This window comes from Typopeltis vanoorti, chromosome 9 (assembly GCF_054136105.1).
Source record: "Typopeltis vanoorti isolate ZY-2024b chromosome 9, IOZ_Tvanoo_1.0, whole genome shotgun sequence".
NCBI lineage: Eukaryota > Metazoa > Arthropoda > Arachnida > Uropygi > Thelyphonidae > Typopeltis > Typopeltis vanoorti.
The window spans coordinates 128,849,765-128,862,951 of NC_143557.1; the positions used below are offsets into that span (position 1 = coordinate 128,849,765).

General features: G+C 33.5%; 1 protein-coding gene across 1 annotated transcript in view; it reads right to left on the reverse strand.

The window, feature by feature from the left end:
- Positions 1-13,187, reverse strand: part of LOC150103534 (uncharacterized) — a 47,866-nt gene that overhangs the window by 18,251 nt on the left and 16,428 nt on the right. The window contains exons 2-3 of the mRNA XM_090398268.1: positions 10,131-10,358; positions 5,426-5,514 (exon numbers count right to left, since the gene is read on the reverse strand). Of these exons, the coding sequence (XP_090254394.1) occupies positions 5,426-5,514; positions 10,131-10,358 (317 nt within the window). The remainder of the gene's footprint in view (positions 1-5,425; positions 5,515-10,130; positions 10,359-13,187) is intronic.

Genomic DNA, 13,187 nt, shown 5'->3' on the forward strand with positions numbered 1-13,187 from the left:
ATCCACAAAGAATTCCTTCCGCCTGACCAATCGGTCAATGGTGACTTTTATCTCGAAGTTTTGAAGCGATTGATAGCGAGAATTCGTCGCGTACGGCATGAATATCGTGACGACCGACCGTTCGTCAAGACACATTTTCACTCTTGGCACTATAACTCGGCTTCTAATGAAACAAATGTCATAAACAGTTGACACAACACTAATGAAGGTTGCCGCTTTCGACAACAAAAAGATACAACAGGTGGCGCCACTAGTTTCTTCTATTTTCTAAAAGTTCGGTTTCTTTTTGAACAGAGGGTTTACTTGGTTAAGGAAGCAAAGGTAATGGACATTGCCTTACTAAGAAAAGGCTTCAAATGGCGCTGGACAGGACATGTGATGAGAATGTCTGACAAAGATGGGCAAAGAAAATAGCAGAATGGACACCAAGAATTAGCTGTCGGAAACCACGTAGACTAGTGATACGATGAGATAACAAGATGTTGTGGGCATTTATGGTGGAGAGATGCACAAGACCGGCTAAAATGGAAGAAACATGGAGAGGCATTCGCCCAACTTAGACTGAAGAAAGCTGTTGATGAAGATTAAGCATCAAAAGTTATTCATTTATGTATATTTATGGAAAAATATGTTTATTTATTTATTTTTATAGAAGAATAAATATTCATTCATGTGGTCAATTATTATTACGTGACACCTCCAATGCTCGTGAACTGCTTAAATTTCAAATACATTATGTCAAGTTTGATGTATTTATTCTGTTTTGACAGTATCTTGCAATATTTTTAATAGAAGAGTACCCATTATTCCAGTAATAATTCTTGTTGGAATAATTGAAAACTGAAATAATTTTTGCCAAACAAAATGACTTCATTCTGCCTGACACTGACATCACCATTATCGAGCATTGGATACTTCAATGTCAAAAAGAGTAGTCCAGAAAAGGAAAAAAAAAAAATATTGGCTCATTATCAAGAGACGAACATTGTACTCGGCTTACAGTGCAGTTTACAAGAGCTGAGCAAGAATCATCACCAGTAAAAAAAATTAAATAAAAAAAAAATAAAAAAAACTTTGAAGGGGAAAGTCTAGACTGCTTGAAAAAATTAACGTAATAAAATATTTGTTGTGAATATTTTATTTTCAAAAGTGTTTCCGAAGACGATATTTGATATAATAGGCATTCTGGTAAGCAAATTCCGAATCTGAAATTTACTTCCGCTTCCCTCACGTCTAATTACAAAAGAGCAACTTCAATAGTGCACTTACTAAGTCCGCACATGATGTAAATTACTCAAGCCTTTATTAAACAGAGATTGCAATCACATCGCCTGATTCCTTCTTTTGGCTTGGTGAGTGGGTCAGTTACAACTTTTTCAGGATGGTACATCATTATCGATATGGTTTTAGATGATGCTTTGAGATTACGGCCGCTGACGAGTTGAAGCCAGGAAGTTGTGAGCAAAGGTGAAACGTTAGCTGGATGTGTTGTCTCTCTGCTATGGAGATAATTTCCTCAGCAACCGTTACATGAAAAGTTGGTGTTTATCACCCAGGAGCTATCTGGTTCTAACAGCAAGACGGAACCCCACGAAGTCCTGCCATCAACTGTTTCTTGAGGTTGCTTCGGCCATAGATGAAAACAATTCCAACGGGATGTGTTACCAAGGTCCATTTCAAGCGAACTGTACGCAAAGAAACCAATGGTTTGTATATCACTAACCATCAAGTATCGCAGAGCTCGTTGAAACTGGTGCCATGAACGTATGACTAGGATACTGTTCTGTTATTTTATAAATGTTTTAGCCTACAAACAGATTCTAGACCTTGTTTGATCTGAAGAGAGGGAGGATTGTGGTAACATCCCTCCAAAATCAGAGAAAGCTACACCTAAGGTGGAGACAGTGTTCTCGTGTGGGGCAGAAAGTGATGAACGGCCGAATCCCCTTCGTGTTTTCGATGGGGGAGGGATACCATAATTGGCAGAGATACTGAGAACAGATCCTCGAACAACCGTATATGTGACTTCATATGTGTGCGGTTGGCCCAGGTGTTCGTTTCGTTGATGACAGCACCACTGCCTATAGTGCCCAAACGGTGGAGGAGTATCTTGAAACCGAAGATATCCAACGACCACCGTGGCCAGCATAATCATCAGACTGACTTAAATCCGATCGAACATGTGTGGGGAACCCTTGAGCTTTGCACTGCATGCCTCACTCACTTGGTGAGCTGGTCTGCTCTTGCAGAAATATGGTTTGTTGCCACAGGATATTATAGATGGAGTCTGGTTCCGGCGTTGTCAGTCCTGTTTAGCTGTCTGCCGGAAGAGATTGAAGTAGGAGTGTGTCGGTATCGACTTCTGCAATGTGATCTCTTTGGTAATTCTCATACATCCTCATGTCATGTCCCTTATATGTTCCTCGCTGTCTACTCTTTCATTTTGTGTTCTGTTGTACTCCACCATACCAAATTTTGTCCTGTTGCGTATTCACGGGTTATACCACATTTTTCTAAGTATTTTGTTAATTTAATAAAATATAATAATATAAATAATATATAAAATAATATAATATAAAATATAATAATTTAATAAAATATATACAAATAGACAAATACCAATAGAATGGAATAAAGGTATAGTAATACCTATATTAAAAAAGGGATAAAACAAAAACCTGCTAACTACAGAGGTATTAATTTATTGAATACATGTACAAAATATATAGCCGAATACGTAATGAAAAACTAAAAATATACAGTAAAAAAATATTATTAGAATGTCAAAATGGATTTAGAAAAAGACGATCTACAAGGGTTGTAGCTTTCTGTTTAAAACTACTTAGGAAAAAGAAGAGAATTTAATTTGGAAACTCATATTTTGTTTATAGATTACGAAAAAGCATTTGACAAAGTAAAAAAATATATACTGTTTGATATATTACAAAGAAGAAATATACGTAATATTTTACTACACGCAATATTGAATATATATAAAGATAATGAAATAAAAATAAAAATAAATGAAAAGTTGTCTGAAAAACAATCTATAAACCATGGAGGAAGACAGGGACGCCCTCTGTCTCCAACACTTTTCAATATTTACATTAACGAAATATTAATACAGTGGAACACCTTAAACAATCAAGGTATAGAAATTTCCCGGAATAACAAAATAAATACGCTTTTATTTGCAAATGATCAGGTAATAATATCAGATAAGGAAGACAATTTAAAAAGAGCAATATATAATTTAAATATTATAATAGAACAGTTTGGAATGAAAATTTCCATAGATAAAACTAAAACAATGGCATTTTGTGGACAAACTGCAGTTAGAAGCAAAATAGTTATTAATAATGCAATAATAGAACAGATAAATACTTTCAGTTATCTTGGATGTGAAATATATGAATGAGAAAAAGACAAAATTCGAAACTTCAAAATTTTTACAGATTATAGGCCTGATAAATAGAACATTCAACCCAAATATAGTACAAAAAGAAACTCGCTTGAAAATATACAATACGTTAGCACTGCCCACATTATTATATGGCAGTAAACAAACAAGATAAACTAAGAATAAAAACAAGTGAAATGAGATTTATGAGAATAACAGCAAAATACACATTATTAGATCAAAAAAGGAACGAAGACATTTTAAAAGAACTAAAAACAAAATCAAGAGAAGACAACCTAAACAATTATAAACAAAAATGGATTGAACATGTAAACCGAAAGGCCAACACCCGACATCCTAAACAAATACTGAAATATAAAATAAATTGGAAAGAGAAGGCAGGGTAGACCTCAAAAGAGGATATTACATGGATAATGAGACCGGAACAGACCAATATGCTCTATACCCGTAATTAGTGTTACGATGGTGATGATTTTGTTAATTTTGTCGAACAGTGTAGAAAACTTTCCACTTGGTCAAAATGGAAGTCGTGCTTTTTTTTCTCATTTGAGGCCTACTTCGGTTTCTTGGACAGACATTAAAAGACTCCTGAATAAAGTGGATAGGAAAACATATTCGGTCCGGATTGCATCGCAAAAAGAACCAAAAGAACCAGTCCCAAAAAGAACTATCTAATTATTATCTCATCTTCACCTCATTTCTTTTTAAAAGACAGATTCCAGTATGCATTCTGCACTTTAGATTTATGATGGGCTTCCTAGCTAACATTTCGTATACAACCCACAGAAAACAGTTGGATTAGCAATGGCATTTACAGGGCATTTGATTGCTTGTGGCAGAGTGGATTGATTGCTTAACGACCTTCGGTTTCCTACCCTTTGCAAATGTGTTTGCAATTTCCTCTCCGGTGTTCACTGCATGTCATAGTAGACTTTTTCTCTTCGGATTTTTGTAACAATATCGGAGTACCGCCATGGCTCCGTATCTTCACACACACACACTTCTCTACCTATGCATAAATTACTTTCTTTCTCTCTTCCTGTTTTTTATTGATCTAGAGACCAAACATGGAATGTTTATCAAGCCACTTCAGGCCTCCAATAAGCAGGACGGTGGTCTCACATCGAAAGAAAGAGTCATCCCCATCTAAACACAATCAAAGACATCCATGCTCACATTGTCTCATATTTTTATCTTCAAACTTTTAAAAAAAATTCAGTTTGAAACATACACAAAAGATTTCGTAGAGGAAAATGTCTGCTTTTTTAATTATAATTTAATTTTTTAAATTATTCAGTTTTCGCCATTATTATCCTTATTTCACTGCATCCAAATTGGCCAAAAAAATAAAAAGACACATATATTTAGGAAGCATAAATGGCATTTTGAGATATAATATAACAATGAAAGCAAAAGAAATAAATCTACAAAAAATGAGATCGTGTATCGCTCCCCCCTCCCAAGAAAGATTTGACTAATCGTAATTAGAATTGTTTGTAATTGATTCGCTAGGATACAAAGTTATACCATTCGATGCCTTGAGACAAAAAAAGTCCAATTTTTTTCCCGATGTATCCAGGAAATCTTCGCCAAGGACAGTATTCCTGTTCTTAGTCATTCACTTTACTCACCGGATTTGAGTCATGTAAGTAGATCCTCTTTCCTGATTGATTAGTCAAATAATTACAAGATTGATATTCAGCTAAGTATGATACAGTAGCAGCTGTAAACCATCCTCAGACAGGTCTAGCACAAATGCATCAAATAATGGCAGTTATTTGATGTTAACACATCCATATATTTTAATATATTTACAAACATATAATATATATATATATATATATATATATATATATATATATATATATATATATATATATATATATATATATATATATATATATATATATATATATATATATATATATATATATATATATATATATATATATATATATATATATATATTTATTTATATATATTTTACTTATATATTTTACTTACGCAGGGTAGTAATGGCATACAAAGTAAAATTTCTTCGTGCCGCACTGTCTTGTAGCACAACCAAGTTTCAAAGACTCGTGCCAAGCTAACTGTAACAACAAAATAAAAACAAAATATTGAAAATAACTGGAATTAGCAATTTACAAAATATGATAAAAATAAACATTGGGTGTATAAAAATCTTTATTATTTTTCAATTTTTCTGGCGATCTGGATATTTATATTTTATTAAATAATTAATTATTAATAATTATAAATAAATATAAATAACATCTAATTAGAGAAATTTTAACAATAGGACAGATATAGCAAATTGATCCGATCACACAATAAAGTTTATCTTGGCCGAGTTTTTAGTTTGGTGCAAATGGATAATTTGGGCACGGAATTATGTATGATATAAGATCCAAGTAGAATTGTGTACGTTCCACTAAAGTTTTATATGGATCTTTAGAGTATCCATTTTAAATTATTTCAATAAGAATAAAGAATAAATAAAAATAAAACTCATCATCATAATCATACGTATCAAGGATTTAGGCCTAGTATGGCCTGTTCCGGCCTTACAAGTCATCGATGAATCGTTTAAGAGGACATCCTGGTTTTCTTTTTCCTAATGGCTTGTACTTTAAGGCTTGTTTTGGTAATCTTTCTGTTTTCATTCTTTGAACGTGTTCCATCCATTTATATTTATATTTTTTGCTTTTTTCAATTACTGGTTCTTGGTTTAATTCTTTCATAATATCTTCGTTTCTTTTGTGATTAAATAGGGTATAATTTGCAGTTTTTCTCATAAACTTCATTTCTGCTGTTGTCAATCTTCGTTTGTCTTTTTGTTTGATTGTCCAGATTTCGCTTCCATACATTAAGACCGGTAGGGCTAATGTATTGTATACTTTTAGCCCGGTTTGTTTTTGAACTAGATTTGGTTTAAATATAGAGTTAATTACTCCTGTTATTTTTAAATATTTTGCAATTTTTATGTTTATATCTTTTTCATTTTCATAAGTGATCATACATCCTAGATAGTTAAATGAATTCACCTGTTCTAAGATCTTGTTATCTAATACTATTTTAGTTCTTGCTGGATCTTGTCCTTTAAAGGCCATAGTTTTTGATTTTTCCGTTGATATTATCATACCATAATCTTTGGATATCTAATTTAAATTTAAAATAGCTTTCTGTAAGTTATCTTCAGAATTTGTAATTATTATTTGGTCGTCTGCAAACAGGAGAGTGTTTAAGTTAACTGTAGGTGAAAGTTTAATTCCTTGATGTAAATTTTTACTCCATTTTATTATTATTTCATTTAAGTAGATATTAAAAAGAGTTGCTGAGAGGGGACATCCCTATCGGACCCCTTGGTTTATCTCTCTTGTATATGATAGCTCATGATTTAATCTTATTTGTATTTAATTATTTTCATATATACTTGTGACAGCTTTTAAGATATTATTTGGTATTTGTCTTTCTTTAATATGTTAAATAATATGTTTCTTTTAACTTTGTCAAATGCTTTTTCAAAGTCAATAAATGCAATATGTGTTTCTAAATTATATTTTCTTCTTTTCTCTATTATTAATTTTAGGCAGAAGGCTGGGTCTATACATGATCGTCCTTTTCTAGATCGATTTTGTACCTCTAGAATAAAGTTTTCGGAATATTTCATTAGTTTGTTATTTAAGATTCTGCTGTATATTTTGTAACATGAATTTAGTATACTGATACCTCTATAGTTTTTAGGGTCATCTCTATTACCTTTCTTAAAGATAGGAATCATAATTGCTTTTTTCCATTCTATTGGGGGGATACCAGTTGAGTAAATTTTATTTAAAAATAATAAGAGTCTTCCTTTGAATCTTGTTCCTGCGTATTTATATAGTTCTGAACCTAGCTGATCTTCTCCAGGTGATTTTCCGTTTCTTGTTTCTTTCAGGCTGATTTCTAATTCTTCTTCAGTTATTTCCTTTTCATTTTCGTTAATTGTTTGCCAGTTGTCTTTTTTAAAATATTTGTCTGTCCGCAGTTCTGTGTAGTAATTTAGAAATTCTTCTAATATCAATTCAGTGTTTAATTTTATGTTTTCTTTGGTATCTGCATTTAGGTGTTTCAAAATCTTATATACATTGGGTCTTATTTTATATAAATCATGTTCTAAATTAGAAACAAATTTATTCCATGATTCTCTATGTCTTTTTCTGACTTCTCTTTTAGCTATGGCTCTTATTTTTTTATATTCTATTTCATCTTCTAATCTTTTACTGCTTAACCATTTGTGATAGGCTTCTTTTTTCTTTTTGATTATTTCTTTGATTGTATCATCCCAGATGTTCAGTTTTTTCTTTTATTGAATTTTTTGGTCTTACCTAAGTTTTCATTTGCTGCTGCATTTAGTATCGTTTTTATATTAAGCCATTCTATTTCTATTTCTTCATTTTGTTTTATTTTATATAGATACTGGTTAATTCTTTGTTCATATAGCCATTGTACATTTGTGTCATTCAATAGTCTAGTTTTATAAACAAATGTTTCAATTTTTCTTTCTGTTCTTGTTGCTTGTAGCCATTTAGTTTGTAATCTTAATTTTATTTTAGCAAGGAAGTGGTCACTGCTTATTTCATATCCTCTGTGAACTCTAACATCTAGTGAAAATTTTGATGTCTTTTCATTTAATATGAAGTAATCTAATATTGATTTCCATCCTCTTGCTGCCCAAGTATATTTATGTATGTCTTTATGTTTATAGAAAGAATTCATTATTTTTAGTTATAAACTACAAAGTCAATCAATTTTTTACCATTTCTGTTTAGAGTGTGTTCTCCATGTATTCCTATATTATTATTAATTTTCGTGTTTCCAATTCTTGCATTTAAGTCTCCTGCTAAAATTATGTAATCATTTTTATTTATTTTATTATATATGTTTTGTAGCTGATTATAAAAATCAATATTATCCTGTTCTCTTCCTTCTTCTGGGGCATATAAACCAATTATTTTTAAATAGCCTCTATCTATTTTTATTCTAGCTTCTATTATTCTTTCATTCCATAATTTATAATGTTTTAAATGTTTTGAAAGGGAGTTATGAATCCAAATCATGACTCCTGCTTGTGCTCTTTGGTCTCTGTCGACTCCACTGTATATCACATTAAAATTTTCAGTTCTCATAGTTCCTTTTAATTTCTTTTTTGTTTTAGTGATTACTGCTATTTTAAAGTTTCTTTCATTTAATAACTGGTCTAATTCTATTTCTTTATATGCTATTCCTCTTACATTCCAGTTTGCTATGTGTATTATATTTTGTCGTTTCCATTTTCGTTTTCCCTTTTCCATTCTACGGTCGTTTCCCATAGATTCAATCCGATTATCTTTTTCTGTCAGCTTACAAGTAGGATTATGTTCTCCATGTCAGGGGACTAGCCTGACGATGGAATAGTTCAGTGGTAGGGCTGCTACCTTAAGGCTTCTGAACTAGCCTTCTTCCGAATTTAAACCCATAGGAGGAATAGGGTATATTGAAGGGGAAAGGGTAGATTATAGAAGAAATATAGTAAGGTTTATAGAGAGGACGTAGTTGTAAGACCAGTAATGAAAAGACCCCATGGCCCTCGAGTACTCTAATAGCACAAGGGTCATAAAGTAAGAAGAGTTGGGTGATAAGGCCTTATAGGAAAGATTAAAGTAAGTGGATCTTCCTCAAAGTAGAAGAAGGAGAGGATAGATCCAGCTAGGGGTCCATGGGAGTGCCGCTTCCCTTACAATCAAGAAGATTGGCCCTGTTGGTCCACGAGTCCTTATTCAGTATATTCGGACCACCCCACCATATATATATATATACACACGCACGCACGCGCATGTACACACACACACACACACACATACACACATGGTGGGCTCCCCTATCCGCCACCCAGGGGACGCGCTCTCTAGGGGTTACAGGGTCCCCTGAGAGAAAATAAAAATATATAAAAATAAAAAAATAATAAAATAAAAATAAAAACAAAAATATAAATAAAAATATTAAATTATAATAATATGTACTAAAATCCAGATAATTGAACAAAATACACCTATTTATGAATTAAAAAATAAATAAATAAGTAAAACTTTCATTAAGTGAAAGAAATCCAAAATCGGAGGAGAGAGGGTGAATCAATCGACCGTGAGATGCGGTGATTGATTCATTTAATCCAATACCCTTAGAGGGTAATGGATGGCAATGCTGTAGCCAATGAAGTTCTAACTGAGGCTCGGCTATTGCTGTTACCCTCCTGCCATGATCAGAGCTTTATATGGCTCAATAACACCTTATCCCTACACTGTCCTCTACAGATAACGGGGAATATGAAAAGCATTCTTGCTTCGCCTCTTTAAGCCAGTCCTTAGAAGGAAGAAGGAAAGAAATCCAGGTGGTGAGATACGGTGATTAATTCCTTTGCAGGGTAATGGATGGCAATGCTGTAGCCAATGAAGTTCTAACTGAGGCTCGGCTATTGATGTTACCATCCTGCCATGATCAGAGCTAAATCCAGACAAATACCTGGATTATATCATTGTGTGAAAAAAAAAAAAAGGAAAAAGTTATGTGTAATCAAATCAGCAAAGGATGTAAATATCAAGAAATATTTGAATTAGTATTTTCATTCTAATATCAATAAGGCTATATCAATATAACCTTATTAATATTTCAATTTTAAATGAAATACCTGTGTATAATGGCCACACATCTTTCCTGGAACGCACACATTGGTCCATAGGTTATAGTAGTTATACTCATTATTCCATAAGTACATGGCTCGTATTCCTGATGAGTCCCAACCCATGTACAGATTCTGACCAATAGGTTTTGGGTATGTGTTGTTTTTCATGCCGTGTTTCATTTCGCAAATTTCCGACCAATCAGCAGCAGTATGGGCAAGTTCGTCATCCCAAACCTAATAAATAAATAAATAAATGTAATGAAAAACAGCATCTATTCAAAGTTTTTTGGTTTTTAAATGATATAGAAAAAGAGATTAGCTTACATGCTTCATCTAAGGAACGGTAACAGTAATAGAAGTTGTAGATCACGGGATAGTCCAGGAAAAAATGAAATTACGAGTTACCCGGGAATACTTCTATTTAAAAGTTAAAAATTTATTAGAAAGCCACGCCCACAATCGGAGATACTTCGACAGAAGCGACATCATAATGGGGAAGGGATGTTCGATTCAAGTTGTGATCCAACATTACTGCTGTTGATGTTGGGATATCAATTTATATTTCCCGGGGAAGGAATCTTGTTGTCAAGAAGGGGAAGCTCAAAACAGTCCCTGTAATAAGTAAGAAAGACAGCGCAAAGAAAAGACCAGGACCAATAATGGACCAGTATCAACGAAGAGTGAAATTAATTTTTATGTAATTTTTGTTCCAAGGAGGGAAAAGTTTGGTAAGTAAGGGATTGGAATTAATAGAAAAGATCATATTTAACCAAATATAATGGTTCAAACAATAACCTTTATATTGGTGCACTGTCATGTGATTGCAATCGATTGTCTGCAACTCTATATTTAGACTTTTTAAAAGTTCCTGTCGTCTTATAGCATGTCCAAGTGACCTCATTTCTTTTTTGAAGGACCTTATAGACAATATCATCTGAATCAAATCCACTCGAAATGAAACCACTTGAAAACAGTTCAACGAGTAGGAGGGATATGAGTTGCTGTGTATTAGAGCGGTTCACTCATATTCAGTATTCTTCCAAATGTTATTCAAGTTCTACATACACCCTCTGTCCAAAAAGAAACCGAACTTTTCGAAAATAGAAGAAACTAGTGTCGCCACCTGTTGTATCTTTTTGTTGTCGAAAGCGGCAACATTCATTAGTTTTCTGTCAAGTGTTTATGACATTTGTTTCATTAGAATCCGAGTTATAGTGCCAAGAATGACAGAGTGTGTTTTGACGAACGGTCGGAAAATGAGTTTCAAACAGAGAGCTGCGATTGACTTTTGTGTTAAACTTGGTGAAAGTTTTACCGAAACGCATCAAATGCTTCAAAAACCATACGGTGATGAATGCAATCCCGTACTCAATTTTTAGACGCTTGAGGACGACGAAAAGCCGGCCGTCCAAAAATTGGACTGAGCGAAGTTAACATCCAAAAAGTGCATGATTTCATCAAAGAAAACTCGAAATCGTCCGTGAGATGGATTGAAGATGAATTGGGGATTCCAAAATCAACTGTGCACAACATTTTGACCGAGAATTTAGGCCTTCGTAAATTGAATTGGCGATTTGTTCCCACAAGTTGACCTACGACCAAAAAAATGTATCGAATTGAACACTGCAAGGATCTCATTAAAACCGTTCGTAAGGACTCAAATTTCCTTGAAATGATCGTTTCTGGTGACGAAATGTGGTGTTTTGAGTATGAGACTGAAATCGCCAGAGTGCTGAGTGGAGACCACCAGAAGAGGGGACATCCAAAAAAAAAAAAAAAAAAAGTCACTTGGAGAAGTCAGAAGTAAAGACAATGCTGATTTGTTTCTACGATTCCAAGGGCATTATCCACAAAGAATTCGTTCAAACCTGGCCAAACTGTCAATGGTGAGTTTTTCTTTACGTTTTGGAGCGATTAATAGCGAGAATTCGTCACGTACGGCATAAACATCGTGACAACCGACCGTTCATCAAAACACAGCCACTCTTAGCAATATAACTCGGTAATGAAACAAATGTTATAAACAGTTGATGCAACACTAATGAAGGTTGCCGCTTCGACAACAAAAAAATACAACAGATGGCGCCACTAGCTTCTTCTATTTTCTAAAAGTTCGGTTTATTTTTGGACAGAGGGTGTAGAATTCGAACCCAATTTTTTTGAAGCAAAGGGCGTCGGTAATACGAATTGAGCTCCAGAGGCTCGTTATTACAGTGCTGAAGTGGCTTGAAAACGTTCCATGCTTGGTCTCTAGAGAAGTTCATATTTACGACCTTTCTTGGTGTGGATTCACATCAGAAAACAACAATAACGAATGAATAAAATGGCGATGACCATATGATTCTTTTTAGTGGTTGTTTAAGTATAAATTTTAGATTGCATTATTTAGACCATGAATAAAGCGACTTCTAGATGATTATCTTCTTCTTATGCGGGTCTAAACGGGACCTTAATAGCCCATAACCTTCCAAGGTATCATTATTTCGTATACATATATTTCGTATCCATGATTCCAAGATAAGGTGGTGAGCCCTATGCCTATAAGTATTCTTTAGTCTTTAAATTGCGTATGTTCTTCTGACCGGTTTTCCTGTATGCGGGATGAAAAATCCGCGTTTCTGAGAAGAAAAAAACCAGGTCTTTCGAACAGAAGGGCATCGTCGAAACAGACTGAGCTACAAAAGCTTTTCTACATTATTATAGAAATTTTTTTTTTATATTTTCACTTTCATTCTCATTTTAAATTACATTACCAATAAAACAGAATTATAATAAAAATATTTTATTAAGAGAACTTGAGATTTGGCTGGCTTAATAGCAGAAATCATTTATTAAGCATCTCTCAAGTGTTGTACCAAATTAGAAATAGTGGTCCCTTTCTGAGTTGTTTGGCGGTTTATTATAATATACTTTCCACACGTTACCATCCCCTCGTGCTGCCTCTGAAATGGTCCGACTGAAGTAAACTTGAATTGGTTGAAAATTTTGAGATGGATTGAAAATGCGAAATTTGAGTGTTATCCATTCAGCTAAAGTTCCTTTCACACGGACGGACAGCTTTTT